This window comes from Microtus oregoni, unplaced genomic scaffold, assembly GCF_018167655.1.
Source record: "Microtus oregoni isolate MIOR12 unplaced genomic scaffold, Mior012 000000F_ref0000247, whole genome shotgun sequence".
In the NCBI taxonomy this organism is placed as follows: Eukaryota; Metazoa; Chordata; class Mammalia; order Rodentia; family Cricetidae; genus Microtus; species Microtus oregoni.
The window spans coordinates 3373411-3395259 of NW_024543059.1; the positions used below are offsets into that span (position 1 = coordinate 3373411).

General features: G+C 49.2%; 1 protein-coding gene across 8 annotated transcripts in view; it reads right to left on the reverse strand.

The window, feature by feature from the left end:
- The window catches only part of LOC121459150 (teneurin-4), a 667715-nt gene that overhangs the window by 164423 nt on the left and 481443 nt on the right, over positions 1-21849 (reverse strand). For 7 of the 8 annotated variants that reach the window (XM_041669301.1, XM_041669124.1, XM_041668853.1 and 4 more), the window contains one exon: positions 2470-2640. The exons of the other annotated variant lie outside the window; for it this stretch is intronic. In XM_041669301.1, coding sequence (XP_041525235.1) covers positions 2470-2640 — 171 coding nt within the window. The remainder of the gene's footprint in view (positions 1-2469; positions 2641-21849) is intronic. 8 annotated transcript variants of the gene reach the window in all.

Below are 21849 nucleotides of genomic sequence, written 5' to 3' on the forward strand. Positions count from 1 at the left end.
GAACCAAGGCCAGACGGATGAGGTAACTAGTGTAAGCTCATAGAACCAATGAAAGGTTGGTTTGAGCACCACATCTTGGAGTAGGTGGCTCCAGGGAACACTCAGCCCCTTTCAATCACTTGATACTGCTCCTCCCACCAGCACGGGGCAGAGATGCTAATCTCAACTCTGTAATGGATTCTTTTCCCTGATACCATCAGAAGGGACCAGAAATGTGCCCTCCTGGTACAGTTGACATTTTCATGATTGAGATAAAGTCTAAGGAAGCAGAGGTTTATCATCATGATTAAAAACAGAGGCCGAGTAGACTTGGTTTGGCTAGGGTGGGGTGGGGAAGAACCATGTTGTCTCCCATAGACTATAGGAAGCTTTCCCTCTGCTTTTCAGGCACACGTGTTGTTTCTCACCGTAATTGCTCTTGCTGCTGACTGTTTTCCAGTACTGCCCTGCGTCTGAGGGTTTATAAACAGGATTTCCATTTGCATCGGTAATGACAGATAATCCCTTTAAGCAAAAATCCTCCAATTAAAATAAGCCAATAAGGCAGTGCAATTTTAGGTTGCCGCTTATCTACACCTCCTGCTTCTCCGGAAAAACTAAAGAGAACCCAAACAGCCCACAGACTAATTTCATTAGGGTTGGAGATTTCAGATAGATTTAATTCCCGCTGAAGGAATGTCGGTAGGAGATCACGGTGGGAAGAAACTGCATTGTGTAACAGGAGACCCTGTGCCAACTCCATGATGGGTAGAGACACTTGAAGTGTGTTTCCACAGGCTTAATCTAAAGACAGTTGTCCCTTTAGGGGGGCTTCGTCTGTGGCACTGGACAGTATAAACTGGTATGAGCAGCTCAAGCCACCGGCAGGACCATGGACAGTGCCCCCTTGGTTCAAAAGATTCCTGTGATTAGTCTTTGAGGAATCTCACCTGTAGGGCTTGCAAGTTACACTGCACGCTATAAGGCACCTATGGCCCAGGGTTTTTTGAAGTGGGGGGGAGTGAAGCCTAGAACGCCTGGCTCAGGGGACATGCTTAAGCGTACATCATAGTGTCTCCTTACGTCACACAGACTACTCTACTGGTCCCATGCCTGCTAACTCCTTCCCTACCCTGCCACTGGGCAAAGTGGCAGACGTTATTCAGTGGTTTAGGTACTGCCTGGCCTTTCCTCTCTAAAGAGTGGGTAAGCATTTGGATTTGATTCTTTCAGAAGTCTCCTCTCCTCACATAGCTCCGTAGGTCAGCAGCTGACTTTGAACTTCAGGGTCGTCATTGCAGAGGTTGTGAAGAGGTACTTCGAGCAAACGCCAAGTTACCGTTTTAACTGAACAGATGGCTGGAAGCCAAATCTCTGAAAGGACACAGAGACCCACAAAAGGGATGACCCCAGGATCAAGTGAGGCAAGAGAACACCTGGTCTGAGCTGTTAAGGTAAGAGACACGGCAGCTGTGCCGACTGGGGAAGAGCACAGCAGCATTGCAGAGCACAGCAGAGGCAGAAGAAGGGAAGGCCAATGGACTGAAGGACAATCGGGCTGGCCTGTGAGTTTACACATCTTTGCAGTCATGGTAAGCCTGAGCCACTCCTGGCTGACCGTGAAGGAAGTTGTATCAAGGAGCTGTTATCAAGACCCTTGAGGAATTTAAAATATGGATTTGTGACCCCTCTCAAGAATGCCAAACCCAACGTGTCACCACCATTTCTGTTACGGATAGAAATATCTTTGTCTTAATGTAGAACAGAATTTCACATCCATATCATCTCTGAGGTCCTGTAACCGGGGTGGGGGGTGGTCAGGTGGGAAAACTCATGGAGGGAGGGAGAGACCTCGGGTCTCAGGCCTGAGTTTATATACTCAATGCTGACACTCTGTGGGTCAAGTCACTTCATGGGATCATCCGCTTTTATGCCTAGAATGGACATAGCTAATTATACCCACTTCTGTGGGTTTCTGTGAGATTTAAGTGTACAATGAAATGACCTTAGAAGTTTTGGTACAAACACAGCAAACAGTAATTATTGTTACTACTGCAGATGAGGAAGCTGGCCAGATGGACTAGTAACTTATTCCAGGTAACTGAAGGGGGCTGATGACCTGAAATGTTTTCATTGAAACACATGGCCCTGCCATGTCCCACACATGACCCTTGGTCCCGCAGGGTGACCCAGAAGTGCTCCCCTGACCCCACACAAAGATGGATAGCTGGCGATGCGAATGCCCCCAGTGCATCCTGGGAAGCATGGAATGGGATACAGCAGAGCACCATGGGTCCTTCTGAACCCCGCTCCGAGCTCACACCGACAGGGAACTGGGATGAAGACACGGGTAGACCACAGCCAGCATGGAGTGCAGAAGATGGAAGAAGCATGAGCCGTGAGTTAGGCACACAGTGGGCATGATGGAGGCCTTCTCCAGTCACAGGCAGACACAGAGGACTCACGACAAGGACAACGCAGCGACCCTACCTTCCGTGGCTCCTTTGCCTTTCCTGTCAGGGTTCTCTAAGCCAGTGCCCCCCGAGGGATACAGGGAGACGTCCGTTGGCACAGGCCAACTGCTGGCTGTGTCCTCCGTGATCTCATACATCTGCCCCTCCATCGGCTGCAGGTGCCAGTTTAGGCCAAACAGGTGCATGGCTGTGGTAAGCAATGAAAAGAGTCATCTTTTTCTGCTGGAGGCGGAAACGGAGCTCCCAAGCCATAAAGGAGAGGGGGTCTGGGGTGGGGAACACAGACCCTAGGCTCAGCTTAACATCAGCCCCTGGAGAGAGATTGCTTAGAGTGCCAGCCCCTGCAGGGGCACTTGGGACATGGTGATGATCCAGGTTTAGGGCTTGCCCTCAAGGGGCTCACAGTCTGGTGATGTTGGGAATGGATGAGGGGAGTCAGTTTACAGAGGTCTTGACCTTTTTCTTCAAAAGAGAAATGACAGTCTAGAGTGGAGAAGCGTAACTCGTACCACAGAGTTATTTCCTTAATAGAAAAATAACATCCACATACAAGCAAAGTGGAACTCTGCAGTAGAAAAACGGGCACAGAAGATGAACAGACAGGCGAGGGAATGGGACATGCCTTCGGCTCTTAATTGTGTGTAAAGGTTCCCGACGTTACTCACTGGGAAAGAGATCTAAGTTAAACTCTGAAATAGTATTTCTCACATATGCTTTGGCTAAGGTACAAAGGGCTGAGAAGACTATGTTGGCAGAGGGTGGGGAGCAAGCACCCACATACTTTGCTCGTGGTATGTGATAAAAGTCATGAAACTTAAAATACATTCACTTTTTACCCTGGGATTTCAAGGTCCCAACTGTAGAAAATTCTCTTCTGGATATACTCACACATTTAATAAATTATGTACGTACAAGGTTACTTGTTACAGCATAATTTTAACAGCAAAATTTCATAAACTGGTCCACTGATAAGAATCTGAGTAGGGTCTATCCGCACAACACAACAGCACAAATCGTCAATAGACCGAGGAAGTTTTTATGTGTTTTCTTTGTTTGTTTGTTTGTTTGTTTTTGAAGAAAAACCATAGCCTACAGAAGAATGTGTTGACACACTGCTTTTGGCTCTAAACTGTACAGAGTGTCCGGAAGAACGTGAAAGGCAGTCCTAACACCAGGTGCTCGCTGGGAGGAAAGAGGATGCTGCAGGGCATGATGGGAGGGCGATGCTCCACACATCTCCGTTTTGTACCCTAGGCATGTCTCCCTGCTTTAAGCAATATTTTTCCCAAGTAAGAGGCTACCAGATAGCCTGGTGCACCCATCTAGAAGAGGCTGCGGACAAGAGAAAACGAACACTGAACTATGCCATGCCTGAGAAGGCTGGGAAGACTATTCCCCCAAAGATTTGTAATCCAGTGTGTGACAGCTGTGTGAACGTCACCTTGGGAATCAAGACTTCGCTGTTGACACGGGCGTGGTGGGGCACACCTGGGACCCCAGCAGTGGGGAGGCAGAGGAGGCAGCCTGTGAGGGGAAGGTCTACAGAGATGGGAAGCCAGTCTGTTCCATCTGGTGAGCGCCTTTCACAAAAACAAAAAGCAAGGGCCATGAAAGTGACTCCACTGGTAAAAACACTTATTACGCAAGTCTGATGAACTCAGTTTGATCCCAGAAGCTGGCATTTGGAGTCTGCATAGTGGCAAAGACAACAAAAGAAATTGTTGTTTCTTCCAAGAGAAGTGGGAGGAGAGACCAACCCCCTAAAAATTGTCCTCTCTGAAGTCTGCTTGAATGTTGTGGCATGCATGTGCCCAGACTCACAGTATGCATGTGTGCACACTCACACATACGTGCACACACGCATACACATGCATGTGCCCATACTCACAGTATGCATGTGTGCACACTCACACATACGTGCACACACGCACACACATGCATGTGCCCATACTCACAGTATGCGTGTGTGCACACTCACACGTGCACACACGCACACACAACTGAAACTAAAAATCATCCCACAGAATGAAACAAGACTGAACCTTGCCAGCGGTGTGCACTCAGGAGCTCACTCTGGCTTTCACACCTGCAGCCGGCCTTGCCCTTCACGGGCCCTGCACCATGTTATAGGTCGTGCCCCTTCATCTCGTGGATAAAGCTATTTTTAAAGGTCCTCGGTGGCAGACTCAGGTAAGTCAGTATCGATTCAGACAGCCAAAGTCTACAGTCACACAGTGAAGACAGATGGATTAGGAAGTCCACTCAGAAGGTCAGGGTCCAGAGAAGGGGGTGACTGAGGAGGAGGACCACAGGAATGAGAGAGGATACACAGACAGAAGGTCCATGGACTTGTACTTATTACCCACTGTGTGTGTCTGGTAACTTGTATACACTATGTCTGATCCTCATGGCAACCCCACTAGACCTAGCTTAGAGAACATGAACAGATATTAGGTCTTAATACAAATTAATTTTTTTAAAAACCCAGAAAGTTAGTTGAAACCATGGTATTTGTAAGATAATGATTGAGAAGCTTTACTGTGTACCAGAGACTGTGTTAAAACTAGTCAATGTATATGTTAGCTTTTACGACAACCCCAAAATGCTAATCTTCATAGCCAGACGTTACAGACGACCAAGTGAGGGAAGGAAGCGACGGGCATGTGCAAGGTTGAAAGGGCAAGAAGAAGCAGAGTGTGGTCTAGAACCCACATCTGCCCAGACCTGAAAACTCCCACCTGAGTCTCTCTGCTATGGAGTCCAGGCTCCACCCACTTAGCCTCGTATCAGCTCTATTTCACAAGGTGGCCATTTGAAGACACCCCTTCCTGGACATCAGTCTCCTAGGCTGAGACACAGGACCCTTCCACGGGATGCTGGAAAACAGATCTACAACAGCCTTTAAGCCACAGAAACACTGTAGAGAATCTGGCTCACACAGCACATTCTGTGGTTCCAGGTCATGGTCAAATCATATAGCAGACAGGCACAGGCTTGATCTAGCCAGAAGGTTGCATTTTGGAGACAGCAGGGAGAATGACCCTTTGCTTTGGTTTCTGTGATATGGTACCAGAGCAAGGAAACTGGTTCTGAACACTAACAGTTGCTTCCTAGCCGCAGTAGTATTATCTGAGAAATGGGTTAAATACGTTCTGTCGTGGTTTTAGTACTGAAACAGTTGAGTACTGTGTCAGAAGGGCACTATATCAGAGGAGTGTACCATGCCAGCGGGCGCTATACAAAGTAGTAAGCCATGTCGGAGGAATACCATGTCAGAGGGGCACTGTGTCAGAGGAGTGTACCATGCCAATGGGTGCTATACAAAGTAGTATGCCATGTCGGAGGAATACCATGTCAGAGGGGCACTGTGTCAGAAGTGTACCCCGTGTCAGTGGGGTACTGTATAACTGGTGTGCCTCGTCAGAGGGGTTTCATGTCTGTGGTGTCGCATGTGAGGGAGACACCATATCAGAGGCGTAAGCCAATGCAGTACTATGTCCTAAGGGTCCCATGATGAGTGCACCGTATCATCAGTGGGATGCCACGTGGCAAGGTGCTTTGCCAAGTGTACGCAATCACCGTGTTTCCCTGGGCGTCAGATTTGTGCTGTTGGTGATAACAGTACTGGCGACAACAGCCGCTCCCGCTGACTGAGCGCCTTTTTCGCGGGGAGTCCTGCGCCAGGTGCTCCCTGCTTTCCGCTCTGAGTGATGGCGGCAATAAGGCGACTATTAGCGTGCCCGCGAGGGAGGAAACTGCCACCCTGGGCTGCACTAGCTCATGCTTCTACTGGCCTTCCTACCGCTTTAATCTATATATTGGCAACTCCAAAGGTAATGGAGAACTTCCCTGAACTGCACACAGCTCGGATGAACACCATTAAGTGAGCAGAGCTTCTTCCCCTGTTTGAGTCAATTATCGTATTGGAGAGTGCCAAGCGCTGTCTTGTTAAAAGGTCATGAGAATTAACTAATTCCAGAGTGAGGAGGATGCTCCCGGCTCTGTGAAGAGAAACATTTTTATTGTCAGGGCTTTCTCTTAATTTTAGGAGGATACAAATGCAAGACTTTCCTTTTTTTTAAAAAAAAGGCAGGGTTCGGGTAGATGGGAGGCAGGGTTCAGAGAAGAATCTGATTCCCAAGTCCAGGGTCCCTGGGAGAGCTAAGAGGGTAAGGCAGGGCACAGTGGGAAGGGAGCCGCACATGGGGTGGAGGGTGCTGACACTGTCTCCTCTCTTCTGCCTCCGTCGTAGTAACAGAGGCCCACGCAGCTGGGAGGGTGACAGACAGTCCCTGTGACCTGGGGAAGAGGCCCCCAGGAAAGCAAAGCTCCATCCGAAACCACGTGTGACTGATTCCCCAGAGATTGGGCCACCCTGAAACGTCAGGGTGGATATGGAGGACAGTGGCAGGGAAAGGACCCGGGTCATAAAGATGCGTCGGACACTTAACGACTGGCTCCACCAGGCAGAAGGTACCCACTGGTGTAAGAGTAACAAGTCTGCTACAGGGGGTCACCAACCACTTTCTGATTGGGATTCAGGCCCCGTAGACAGGAGGGAGTTCACACTGGGCACTATAAACCTCGTAAGAAGCCCAGGGCTAGGAGGACAGAGCCCTTAGTTGGGAAGTACCTCTTTTATTCTGCTAGACACGATGTGCCCGTCAGATTGCCTTCTGAATAGTTGCGTCTATCCCCATTAGTGCAGGGACACCTCCTTAAACAGTCCAGAGTAACAACCACAGAGACTCATAACTGGTCAGAGTGCTGAGAATAAGCATTGAAAATGCCCGGCCACACCTGAGACATCTTTATCGCCCTCTCCAAGGGTCCGAAGACAAAAGCACAAGAGCAGAAGGATGGGGTGGAATATTGTAGAATGCTACCTTCTGGTCACATGACCTTTGTACTCTTCAGCTACAGCTGCTAGATTACCTGAACAAGATGGAGCCTATCAACATCCAGTCATGCAACGGGGCGGGGGAGGGGAGGCTGAGGATCCACCCACCCAGGAAGATCTAGAGGCCACTAATGGCTACAGGTGGAGAGAGACATTTTCTGTTGTGGTGAGCCACTGGTGAGGCATTCACGCTTCTGGGAGTCACCTCTCTCTCAGATATAGGCAAACCTAATGAAACTGTTTGGGTCACAAATTACAAAGAAAGGACATGAAGTCAAAGGGGAAACTGGGAGGAGATGGAAGGTGAACAGTGAAAGGACACAACAGGGAGCAATGAAGGGTAAAAGTGATCAAAATGCATTGTATACATGTGTGAGTGTCATAACAAAGCCCATTATCAGGCATGATTAGGATGTGATAATAAAAGCCACTGGAGTCATTGGAAGGTAAGAATTACAGACGTGGAACTGGAGGAGGCAGAGGTTAGCAAGCTATAAATAGCATCTTGAAGCCCAAAGGAAGAGGACTTTTATTAGCTGTCATCAGGGGTCAATAGAAGTCATGCTAGAAGCCCTCAGGTCCGTCACTGTCTTGTCCGGCAGGTGGGGAGTTTTACAGTCTTGGGTGATGGACAAGAAGAAGAGAGAGGAAGAGAAATAGTCTGGTCTGCTTGGCTGGCTCTAACAGATGCATGCACGCATGTGTGCGTGCAAGCTCAGTCAGGAATTCAGTCCTCAGAGTTCAGAAGCTGTAGCCACAACCCAACCCCTGACAGTCACCCGAGTAACAACAGTCTCACTGGAAAAGAGTGCTCCATGGCCAACAACTTATGACGTCACTCAGTATCACGCACAAAGGTATTGAAATGGAAGCTGATCTAAAGTGACCTTTGAGCTACTGGAAAGGGTTATGGTGAGCTACCTACCGAGACCAGACAGCAGACCCGTCCTAGGGGTGAGGCACGTTTCTCCTTCTTCCTTTCTACACTTTACTTTCAGTTGAAGATATGGGCCACATAGAGTTACCCTCAAAATAAAGGGGGAAATGAGTGTTGGGGGTCTCTGGCCTATAGGAACCCTCTTTTGAGGTTATGTCAATCAGTGAACGCAGTTGGCCAAATGTTCTGAAAGTAGCAACCATGAATTAAAAATAATAATAAAAGAAGCCAAGAAACATAAAAGATCCTCCCCAGCGTGCTAAAGGATGGAGCAAACTATTTGGACATTATTATTATATCATATAACGTTATTACATCATAATTATTGTACCCTTCATTCTCTGAAGAATGAAGAGTCGTCACCCACCAAAGTACACGGCAGGATTACGTCAATTACCCCCTGTGCTGTCTATTTAAAGCTAAGGTGCAAACCCTGCTCAAGGGTACCGAGAGTGACCTAGATAAGAAACTTGGTTTTCCCATCAGACAACTTGTAATTCAATGGAAAGGTGACAAGATGCTGGAAGAGTTCAGAGACAGGCTGTGGAGAGGTAGCAGGGTCCAGGGATCACCCACATTGAAATGTTAATGATTTCTAAAAGCCAAGAGCCAGGGTGGGAAAGTTCAATTGCTCCAGCTCCGTCCATCTGATCCCGGGACTGACATTTTCCTGTCGCCTTTTCCTGCCCAGCGAGACATGAGTGATGGCTCAGAAAGTGCAAGCTTCGTCCTGACATTTGAGGGGGAAAAAAAGGGCTCCATTGATGTTCAGACACACGGAAAGCGCCCTAGCATCCACCCCCCGGAAGAGGCAAATTAACCAAGTCACTAAGCCAACGGAGGACCAGGCAGAGGAAGGGGGTGTGCAACTCTGTGCTGGAACCTGCTTCATTTGTTCCTGGAGCAGGATTTGTCCAGGGAACAACTAGAGACAGTTATAGCTGCAGGTAACTGTCAGTCCAGGTAGCACTTAAAAATTATATTTATTTATTTTTATATGTATGAGTATTTTGCTGGCATGTGTCTGACCACCACTTGCATGCCTGGTGCCCTGAGGAAAGGGCACCGGAAGCCCTGGAACTGGAGTTATGCATGGTTGTGAACTGCCATGTGGGTGCTGGGAATCCAGCCCTGTTACCCGGATGAGTAGCCAGTGCTCTTAACCACTGAGCCATAGCTCCAGGCCCATCAAGTGATGCATTTTATTGTAAAAGTGGGAACCAACCTGATCACATGACTGGCTACCCGCCTTTCTGCTTTCCTACTGACATTTGGGATTTTTGTTTGTTTGAATACAGCCATTTCTATGAAATTGAGGTCGGTAGGATGTTCTGACTTGCAGTCTTCCAAGGAGAGAAAAACGCCAAGATCGATATAAACTGAGGTGCCCTGCAAAGGCCACAGCTGTGCTGGATGCTCTGCAGATGGACTGGCCCAAATTTCATTGGTCGAGGAGAGTGGGATGCTGCAGATCTAGAGCCCACATTACCTGGGGCTGCCTTCGGTCTCCTTCATTACTGACTACTGGGAGCCATTTACCCTTCTTGTGGCATCACGGGCACGTTTGGAATACAGTACCGTATCAGACTACTGGAGCCCCCAACACCAAAGCTAAGCTACCAGTGAGCATCGGAGACCTGTAGGAGATGACCCTGCTTTGCTGTAACCTAACCGATGTCCCCACCAAGTATCTGGCTTCCCTTAGTTTTGTATTGATTAGTAATGTATTGCTTTAGTACATCCCCTAGTTTGGTGACTATAAAATTTCCTTAAACTGTGTCCAGAGTAGAACGTGTCACGAGAACCACCTGAATCCGTATTCCCAGGTCATGGTCTCCATATCTGACTCAGGATAAGCTACTTCTTACTGGTGTTAGCACCAACACCAATAATGACAGAAAAGGCAAAACCACACAACAAAAGAACAGCAGCTTTTCCTCTCTCAGCCCATATGCCCGCTCTTCCTATAAAGCTATTACACTTGAAAGCTCTGACCAAGAGTCCAGTGATACAGAGATGTGTGTGTGGAGAGGAACCTGAAGGGGCCTGGACGCCTGACACAGGAGACTGGCTAATAAGGTGCACTGTACACATGATAACAGCTCTGACGAACACCAATGATAACCCACAATAAAGATGTCGGAGATGCGGTGTTGGGAAGGGGAGCAGGCTATAAAACTGTATGTTTTATTCTGGCTGTGCTTCTTTATGTACTTCTGCATCTGCATATAAAAATCAACAAGAGCTGGACATAGTGGTGCATGTCTTTTATCCCGGCACTCGGGAGGCAGAGGCAGGGGGATCTCTGTGAGTTCAAGGTTAGCCTGGTCTACAGAGCTAGTTCCAGGACAGCCGGGACTGTTACACAGAGATACCCTGTCTCAAAAGAACAAAACGAAACAACAACAAAAACATCACAGAAATAGATTCAAAGGAACCATGCTTTGAATCTGGGTGTTGGGCTTGTAGATACATTTTGTTCTCCTGTAACTAACCGGCAAGGCAAGATCACTCTAAGGGTGATGGAGGAGAGGGAAGAAGACTTAACACACAGCAGGTGTCAGGCTCTAGACAAGGGCATCACACTGGGATAACAGGTGGAAATGGAGGCCCAGAGGGGCTCTGTGACTTCCAAAGACCTATGGGGATCTGACGGAGCAGCATCTGAATCTAAATCCTTGCGTTGTCAGAGCCCAGGCTCTCAGTTATCCCTCTCTGAGGAGTCACGAAGGCTAAAACTAAAACAGTAACCACAAAGCAATGCAGCGCACAGCAGGCACAGCTCTGTCCAAAGCACGGAGCGTGTCTGTTTACTGACGTCCTGGCTTTGGACAAAGGTCTCAGCCTCGTCACCCTTAGCTTCCTCCTCTTCAAAATGAAGCTTACCACACCTGTCCCAGAGGATCAGAGAGATGACACGTGGCATTGCCACAGAGCGGCGCCTAAGAGGCTGACAAATGGCAGCTGTCAGGACACTTGGTATCTTGCTGTCCTTAGCTCCTGTACTTACTGAAAAATTAAGCCAGTTCTGTCGCGGCCCCCATCTTTCTTTCCTTCTCTGTATTCCTCATGACTTCCCTGCCACGCCATCTGCAGGCTCCTTCTAGCTGCAGGCGCTCTCTTGTTCCCAGGAGTTGACAGACTTTGGGCACGGAATGAGAGTTATTTGTCCAGCAGATAAAACGGCTTTTATGGGGAGAATCACTATGAAGCGGGCTGACAGGATCCCACCGGTGACTACGTGGGGCTAATTTTAAATCAAGTAAATATACTGCTTTCTCTCCTGTCTCTGGCTAGACCGCGACTGCAGCAATCAGGGCTACCGTCCCTCACTCCGGGACCCACTGTTTCTGGGGAACGGACTCTGGCACCATGGGCCATTTTTCTGCACTGTGTAGTACTGGGAAGAAGGCCACTTCTGTGTGGCAAGCGTGTGAGTCCGTGGTCAACACGGCTGCCCTTTTAACTGGCAGGCACCAAGAACCGGTGAGAGGCAAGCTGAAGATAAGAGGAAGCAGGATTTTAATTTGCACAGGAATTCTTACCTTAACAATAGACTAAGGAAGCTCTCCTGCCCCAAATTGGCTTTACCGAGAACGCTCCCATGCATTCCTAATGAAGGGGCTGACCTGCTCCCCCAACTTTTCAACCTGCCTGCCTCAGCCTCACCATCTGGCTCTGCCAGTTGCCACCAATGCAGATTCTCCAGTGGGGCCACGGTAATGATGTCCGGTGATGACCAGCCTGGCCTCTGTGGTCAAGGACATGTGACCGCTTCTCCCATGTTGACGCTCTAGTTGTGGGGTGGCTTCCCTCTCTGCCGCTGCCGTTCCCTTATCCCTGAGATGGTAGCATTCATGCTACCTCTGGTGGGACGGAAGGTAGTGAAGTAGGCTCAGTGTGTACCATGGTTCACAGTACCCTGACTGCTTCTGTGGTGTATCAGGGTTTGTGATGAAGAGGTAAAACAAGGACCTCTGGGGACTTGGGGCGTTAAGAGGCCTGAGATTATGTTTTAGGGCAGAGGAAGGTTGCTACCCTGACTATTTTGCTTTGGAGACCTACTAGCCCCTTCGAAGAGCAGCTGAGGAGATTCAGGCTTGGCCGACACATTTGTGGAGGGACCTGGACAAGAACTGAACCCACACCTGCAGCTATGTAGCTCTGAGCTCTTTCCATGAAAAAAAAAATCCGGTTTTGAAGGCACAAAGAAATCAATCCTGTGTGAGAGCAGAGTATACAATCTTAGTGCTTGCTGTCTCGCCAGGTACCACTTTCCAGGCAGAAGGAGCCCAGCCCAGTGTCCATAGCATGGGCAATAGGTCCCAGCCCAGGCCATGTGAGCAGAGGCCTTCCCTCAGGGCTGAGAAACCTCCTTCCCAACTCCCAGCATAGCTTCAGGGATGTGTGAGGACTGTTACTAAAACAGCCACAGACCTGACTTAAGGTTTGCTCCCTTGTGCATGGTCCCAATGTTGAAGCCACTTTCGCAAGATCAGTTAAAAGACCCTTTAAGGTGGATATTGTTAGTAACCCATGTTATAGATGAGGTGTCTCAGAGCGGAGCCAGACGGCAGGTATTAACTGAATTTCGTAGTTTTAAAAAAGCGGACTCCCAAATGTTTCCGATTGCACCATTTACTAAAGGTGTGCTATGTGCTGTGGCCGCAGACGGAGTCCTGGTGACTCTGCGCCTGCTGTTGCCAAGGAAGCACAGCCCGGCAGCCCTCCTCCCCTAGTTAATCTCAAGTCCAACAAAAGTGGCTTCCTGAGAGCTGCTGAGGGAACAAGCGGTCAGAGAGTGACCCTGCAGAGAGGACACTGGAGCCTGGTCAGGGCCTGTCTGCACCTCGTGGCCAAGACCCTACTAATGACCTTGAGATCAGAGAAACCCAGGAACTGCCCCCCTATTCACAGGGCTCAGCTGGGGGCAGGCAGCCCTGCCCTCAGGCAGCAAAGCCCTCAGCAGGCAAGTCTGGGAAAGGCTTGTCATTTCCTTAGGCAGCAGGACACAGAGTCCTCTCTGCTGCACTTGCAGCCACACCGGTCACAAGTGCACCTAAGGCATGGCTGCATGCATCCATGCTGCAACACCAGTCACAAGTCCACCTAAGGCATGGCTGCATGCATCCACACTGCAACACCGGTCACAAGTCCACCTAAGGCATGGCTGCATGCAGCTGACTGCCCCTCACTTTCACAACATCCTCCTTCGCCTTCAGAAAAGATCTAATGCAGCTGAATTTTAAACTTAAGTTTGGCCACTCCCTGCAGCTCGAGGGAAGACACTTGCGGCTGATGTTCTGCTTCCACACCTCCTAGAGGAGAGGCTGTGGTTGGCCCCAGGAGCAAAACTTCCATGTCCTGGTTTCCTGTGGCACATGAACCGTGTGACTTACCCTCTGTTTTTTCTATGATCAATTAGGAAGTGGTCCCTACAGCCTCTCAAGTGGGGTTTTAATTTGAGCATGCGTTATTAGTGGAGGGCTTCCCTGACAGGAATATCTGCTTTTGACAGGGATGAGGGTGGATGACTTACCTTTACGGACTTGTGGGGTTTATAAAGGGAATGTTCACCGTGAACTCGCAGGACAGCCTGGAGACAGGCTCCTGCCCTCGGGTGTCCCCTACCCTTTGATCACTGTGGTTTCTTGCCTTCCTGTCCCCGACTGTTACATGACAGATGTGAGGCCCTGTTGTTCTCTGCACACACAGACCCGTGTTTGGCTCAGATGACGCCCAGGGCCGTGTAGATGATGGTGACGGTATGAACCACGGCCACCGGCTTTAAGTGGAAGCTGTCACATGTCCTGTGCTGTGTCCGTGTCTAGACACTGCATATCAGGCCAAACTGGGCTACCTGAGACCCCCATCTCAAGAAATGCAAAAAGTCAAAATGAATAAGGAAATAAGTAAAAAATAATCCATGCTCACAAATTCTCCCATGGCATGTAGTACCTGCCTTAAAAGAAAGGACACTGGGGCTCAAAGCGGCTCAGCAACTTGCCCTACCTTTTTGTTTAGTACGAGGTACAGATTAAATTGAAATACGAGTTGGGCCTAGGCTGACTATACCCTCTTGCTTCCTGATTAAATATAGAGAACCCTGGAAATGACAAGCGTGGAGGAAATGGTCAGTCCTTTAGTATCTGAACCTGTTGAACTGCTCACATTTTACCGGCAGTATTTCCCCGGGAGAACAGGCACCTGGGGTGAGATCACGTCACAGCAGACTCGATTTTAGAAGGGCATCTTGATGTGTGTTGATGATCATGTCTGACGGACTCCACCCCGCGGCTTCTCCCTGAATGAACATCTTGCTTTGTATGGATTCCATTGTCCCTCAAGGCCCCTGTCCAGTCCACATCTGTGCTTCTGACCTTGGCCTGGAGAGTCTACGACCTTATCAACTTTTAGACTGTTTCCCTCTTTTATAAGACTTGCTTCCAATACTGCCTCTTGCCTCAAGGACTTCTGCCAGGCAAACGAGACCTCTCCCCCGGCCTTTACCTAATGTCCTACACCTCTGCCTGGCACTGCCCCAATGATGCCCATTTGTGCTTCCTTTCCTATGTGACTGTGGAGGGTACCAAAGGCTTCATAAGGACATAAGTGAGATGCTGGCCTTCCTGAATAACAACATTTCAGTAGAGCTCTTTTGCGGGTTCTTAATTTGGGTTTGTTGAGACAAAGCCTGGCTTTGCAGCTCAGGCTGCCTTCAAGCCTACTGTTCTATATCAGCCTCCCAGGTGCTGGGGTTATAGCTGTACACCCCCATGTTTGGCTTGGGTAAAGGTCTTGGGAAAGAACACACAGAGAGAAGCAGGTGGCACGTGGCAGGTGGAACCCTCCAGAAGGAAGATCTGCTACATTCCTTCTAGTAGTCCCTTGTCACCCCTAGTTCCCACAGATCTCAGCTGACCCAAGCTCACATACAAAGCTCCATACTTGCAGGACACCGAGGAGATTAGATACCTGAGTAGGGTCTGGGATTCCGTCCTATCCTGCAGCATTGACCTGTCAACACCTGGTCACGCAGACATCCCGTTCGAGAGGAAGAAAGAAAGAAACCGCAGACATGAAGATGTCCACGGGAGTGCTATGCACGGCAAATGGAGCCAGCAGCTGTAGCAGTGGCAGGGATGGGAGCATCTCTCCCTCACCCTGCAGCGCCTGCAGGAGTAACAACATCCTGGTACCATTAGTCCAGAGTCATTTTGCTCCTTGACACTTGGCACTCGACTTTGCAATTAGTGTCTTCATTACATTATTCTCCAGTCAAAAGCAAATGAACAATCAAAGACACAAAGAAACAAGCAAATAGAACAACCTACTGCTTGATAATTCTGCTGCCAGGAAGATCACCCCCAAACTGTTCTATTGTGGGCAGCGCTTCAGACTGGAAGCCTTTCTTTCCCGCTGAGCTCAAACATGTTGCCTGAGTCATAATTTCAGTCAGGCTCGTGTGTGTTCATTTTTATTCCTGCCTTACAAATAAAAAAATGGAGAGCTTGATGAAGACAAGGCTTGCCCAGATGGTGGGGATAGTATCTGAGGAGGGATGGCACAGACAGGATCATGGGCCTCTAAAGGCTATGCACTTACCCCTCCTCTCAGTCCAGATGCCTGTGCATATGGGCAGGGGCCAAAGGGGGACACGGGATGTCCTGGTCTACCACTCCCATCGTACTTCTTTGAGACCGACTCTAACCAAACATGGAGTTGGGCTGGCAGTCAGCAACCCTCCGAGGTCCTTACACTGGGCTTATAGGAAAGTGTATAGCTATGCCAGGATTTTTCTGTGGATGCTGGGAATCCAAGTTCTGTCCTCATGCCTATATCCAATGGATCATCCCCCAAGCCTCTCCCATCTTTTTATGCCTCATGCCTGACTCTGTCCTTTGGAGACATGCAGAGTGTGTCTGCTTGTTCTCCGGGACAGCATTTCTGACATGCCAGTCTCTAGGCCTTCCTACTGGGGAGCTGGGTGTCAGCTGTAAAGACATCTTCCTACAGGGCAGGGGGAGGAACCAATCCTAGAGAGAAAGGCATTGATGCGGGATCCTGTATCCTGACCATTCCTTCCTCCTCATGAAAGATCAGGTTCTGTGGATTCCTCCCTCCGTGCTTTGGTGATAAAGCTAAACCCATGGCTTCCATCCAAAAGATTTGATGTGAGTTGAAGAGAAAACTTAAGCCCTTAGCTGCTCACTAACACCCAGACCCAATGTGCAACAGGTCTGTTGTTCAAACTACATCTGAGACCTGAGATTGCACGGAGGAGCCGGTTTCGACTAAGGAATGGGGGAGGGTGCTACCATCACCCCAGCTTCCACCGCTGAAGTGCTCCCTATTCTTCTTATCTCTTCTCACTTGTACCGGAATCACAGGAGGTGAAACAAACATTTCTGTCACTATGCTTTGGCCCGTATCCTTCTATGTAGACTATTTACGGTCGACTTAAGCATTCTGTACAGTCCTTAATTCGATAAAGCTTTTCTGAGCACAGCCACCCTGTGCTGGCTCTGGGCAGGATAATGGGCCACAGGAGGTATGCACTGCAGCCTTCTTGGGATGAGAGGTCTCCTGTCCCTTCCTGTCACACTGCCACACTGATGGTGGCCAGTTTAAGAGGCTCTGTGGTTTGAATGAGATACGTCTCCCATAGACATTTGGAATACTTGCTCCCCAGCTGTCTTGGAATATCTTTAAGAATTGGAGCCTTGTTAGAGGAAGTGGGTCACTGGGGGTGGGGTTTGAGGCTTCACAGCCTGGCCCCACTTCCTGGGCACGCTCTGCTTTCTGATTATGTCTAAAATGCCACTGTCTGTCTCATGCTTTTGTCATTATATTTTCTGTGCCACAGTGGACTGTATTCCTCCTCAAATTCTCAGCTCGAAGCAGCCTGTCTATCCTTAGCCGCCTTTGTCAGGTGTTCTGCCATAGAGATGTGAAAACTAACTCATAAACGGGTGGGGCGTCGGAGATTTCCAGGGAGCCCTCCTTCTCTGCAAACCCCATTAATTTCCCAAGCGCACCTCTACCAACCCTTTCCAGATGGCCTCAAGAACCGGATGACTCGGGCTCCACCAGGCCTAGTGGCGCAGTAATGTCCAACCAAGGTAAGCTGTCTCTGAACTGCCTCCTGGAAAGCGGCAATGAAGCTTGGCCATGTTCTCACAGTTAAGCTCTCGCCGCTTTGTGCCAGCGTTTACCTAGCCCACACTCGGTCTCTGGTAGAGGTGAAAATATGACCTGGTTAGTAAGAAGATCTGTCACTGTGTCTGAGCATGCAGGAATGTCCCACCCAGAGGCGGCTCAGGCTCCTGCTTGTGACCCCATGCTCTGTATGTTCTGATACGATGTCTGAGGAACTATGGGCTGCAGGGAGCTGGGTGGGATCAGCTACACACATCACAGCCCAGGCTAAGACAGTTCCAGGAGCAGGAGTGACGGTCTTCCAGAGTCACCGGCAAGGGCTGCCTCCTCCACCACAGGCCCTGTGCTAAAACTAATGCAACTCTATTATCCCTCTACCGCGTAGAAGTAGAAAGAAGACTCCCTGGGTTACCCTACTGGAGGGCGCCATGCTTCCTTAGAGATATTACAGTCAAAGCACCTCCGCCCTTCAGGGTGGGCCTGGAGCTGGTGTGGAAGAGCCAGCACCCCGGGGTGCTCTGGGGCCTTTGTGTACATGGAAAGCCTTGCTCCACCCCTGTTCCACGGGCTCTCCTGCCAGACAGGTGCTTGAAGCCTCCTCAAGATCGTAATCTGTAGCTCATCTACTGCCTTTTACGCAGCTGTTCTGAAGCAAGGGAAGCTGTCAGCTTCATGGGGCTACAGTTGTCAGGGAAGCGAAGTCAGCTTTTGCCCTAGTTACAGAAAAGACGGGGGGGGGGGTGGTGGTGGAGGGTTCGGCATTGTAGATGACAGTTCCTTTTGCGACTGCTGTCCTGGAACAGCCAGACCTCCCTCCAAATGTGTTCCAACAAACGCCCTGTTTGCTTCCTCGCTGCCCTAGTGACTCAGGCAGGCCAGAAAGCCGGCAGGCCACAGCGAGGCCTCAGAAGATAAGGAGGTAGATCTCTGCATTGTGACGGTGACACACATCATACCGGTGTGTGTGTGTGTGTGTGTGTGTGTGTGTGTGTATGTGTGTGTGTATGTGTGTGTGTTTGTGTGTGTGCGCGCAGGGCAGGGTAGCTACTCTGTATAAACTTTCTTCCCCGGATTGCATGGCCACCCTGTGATGTAACCACTTGTGTTCCCACTGCACAGATAAATCAAATATGCATCTGAGGTCCTAAAGTCGGCGGCCAGGCTCTCCAGGGGCGTCTGTCACTCGGGCGCGCCATTCCCGTTATAGGAATGGTATGGAAACGGGAGGCTGAGGTTCTGAGGAGTTTAGAAAGGGATCCACACTTGCTCAGTGGATAAGGATCAACATCACCCGTTCGAGCTCAGGACTGTGCCTAGAGGCACGGTTTGGGAGATCCCAGGTCTTGGTTGAGTGGCAGCTATGCCATTTATTGCCTGGAGGATCCTGGAAAGCTGGCGTGTGCTCTGAGCCTTAGATCCCCATGAGAAAGTCATACTGGTTCCACAGAACCATTGGGAGGGTCCAGAAGGAAGCAGCATGTCCTGGATCTGGTCCAATGCTAAAGTCACATTTAAGATATCCCCCCCCCCAAAAAAAACCCCAAAATACCAAGATTGGAAAGCTAGCGCATGAGGGTAAAGAGTGAGCTCCAAAGAGCAAAAGTAAGTTCTCAAAAGTGTTGGGATGCCTGTGGCTGGGGGTCACATTCCCAATCTAACCACATGGCAGTGAGTGAGTCACTTTAGCACTGTGGGTCCCAGGGTCCTCATCCTCTGGGGTCAGGAGATTTCAATGGTGAAGTACAAGTGAGATGTGTGGGCTAGAAAGGGGCCCATGGAAAAGTCAGAGCTAAGAGATACTGATCTTGTGGATACAGTGGCCACTGTCACTCTTCCCATTCTACATAAATTGCTGTTTTACTGAAAATGCTCTAAGTGTGATCAAGACGCAGTAAAGCATCATCTACACGATGGCACAACATCGCCCTCCAGCCCCTTCCTCCATGTGGTTCTGAAGCAGATTGCTCTGGGAAAGGAAAGGTAAGGTCGTTAGTGGAGACCAGCGAGGATCTGAGAGCCTAACAGGAAGAGTCAGGTGGGGTGCGGACTCGTAGGCTGCCTGTCTGAATGCCAGTCCTTTGGCATAAAGGAGACCTGTGCGGACCCCTATGAAAATATCACAAGAATGTGAGCAGGTCCTCTGTAGGGGGAGGGCTCCACCCCCGTCCCACAAAGATTGCTGGGGGAAGCGGGCTAAGAGAGCCCAAAGGCAAGGTTCCATGGAGTGTTAACTCCACTTTCTCTGTTTTCCCATGGAAATGCCAGTAAATATGTCTGAAACTGAAAGGTCACTGGCTGATCATTTCTTCAGCACAGTTCCCAACCAAGAGGCTAAAGGTCAAGCAGCTCTGTCAGGATCACCACCCTGATATGGCTGCCCTGGGCAGATATTAGAAACCACATTCTTTCCCGCCCTTTGCTCTGTCTCCCCCTCTGCTGGCTACTAGGGGATGCAATTCTTATCTGGAATTTGATAGGCTGTAGAAAATGATTACAAATGAAAAGGTTATTCATAATTTTTAAATGAGTTAATTAGTAAACCCAGTCAGACTTGCTCATTGCAGTAATTAATAATTGATTATACTTGAAATTAAACACAATTTTTCATCAAAAATCTAATTAAATATCTGCGCATTTTTTGCCTGTTGATTAGATCAGTTGGTCTGCTGGAAAAGAGTCTTTGTTAAGGATATTTGTGCTTGGCTGAAACAATTAATTTGATCTTTAATAATTGATAGTTCCTTACAAGTTAGTCATCACAGCCTGCAATTAGGGCCGAGCAAGTTGCCCGTGTGCTCATTCTAGCCCTCACTGGGGGAAGAGATCGGATCCTAAGGGCAGAGCAAGATGCCCGTGTGCCCATTCTAGCCCTCATCAGGGAAAGAGATCGGATCCCGAGGTTACCACGGCCAGCCCTTGAGATGTGGGGTGACCGCTCCCCATACAGACAGTGCTTAACTCCAGCCTCACAGACATTATTCTGGGGAACCAGTGAGCTGTCTGAGGGTGAGCCATCACCACGTGGGAGTGCTGGTCTCTAGGACAGTCTGGTACCGAGATCATTCTCTTCCCAAGCCCTTGCTGAGTCTATGCTAATGACAGAGGGGATGCCCAGACCCTCTCCGTGTCTTCCCCAGATATGACTGCTATAGTCCAGCCTTACGTTCCTTATCACAAGCCTGTATTTACTCTTAATGAGCTCACGCAACTAATGCAATGAACCTCTGATTGGCGTTGCAAATCCTGCTAAAGTTATCTTCCACCTACGTCCTTTCTCTCCAGGCCCACGCCATTATTATCTTAGTTGGAGCCATCAACTTTTCCAGACTAGTTCCTTGTAACCACTTCCCAATAGCTCTGCCATCCGTTCCTTCTTCATGTAATGAAAACCTAACTGTGGCCTACCACTGCTGAGAGCTCTTCTGATTGTCCATCCAATAATGTGCCCACCCTGTTTGCTTCAAGGTGAGCATCACAGGCATCACTAATCAATCACAGAGGTTCTTTTTTATTTCATTGGAATATAGCCTCAGGATTCGTACAATGTAGCTTTCCAGGCGACAACCATAAATTAATTGGTAAAAGATATACGAATTGTACACCAGCTTGTTATGGAGCTATGCATTCTCTAAGTCTATATTCATAGGGGAAACAAGACCTGGCATAGGGGAGATAGTAGGATATTCTCAGGTATGTCACCTTCCTGACTGTTTTTAGGAAACCGAGGACCCTGTAGAGGGAGGTGAACTTAGAGTTTACATCATCATTTGAAACCTGTCTATGTTTAACACATTATTTTCATTTCTGAAACAAGTGGCGGTTCGTGTTCCATTGACCTTTTTCTATGATGGCATGGTACTGCCTCTCATGACAGGCTCACTTTGCATCTGTAGTGACAGCCTGCTAGACAGGGAAGTCCTCTGTCTTTCTTTGACCTCGGCTGGTCAGTTATAATTCTACCTACTGGCCTATACTGATAATCCCATTTACTTCCAGAACTCTCTCTGAACTCCTTAGCATGGGTTCAAGGCCTTCTCAGGCTAGGATCACCTACCTTCATCCTCGGAAAAGACATCCCGAGCTAAGCCAAACCCACTTTGGATGCCTTTCCTCACAGGCTTATTACCATAGAGGTCGCAGGCTCCTCACTCAGCCCACTTCTCTTCCAATTAATTGCTTTCCCAGGAGAAAATCAATCCCAGGAGGAAACCAGATTTTGCTAGAAATGTGTCCAAAAAATGCCAAGGAGAAGCCATCTTGCTGGAGCAGGGCCACAGGTCACAGAACTGGGGACTTTCTTACATAACCCAGAGTAGACTTGGGGTCGGGTAGAAAACTCGCAGCCAGTGTGGCTCTGAACCTCGGCTCCTCCCTCAGTCGGCTCCCCACTCCCGGGGGCC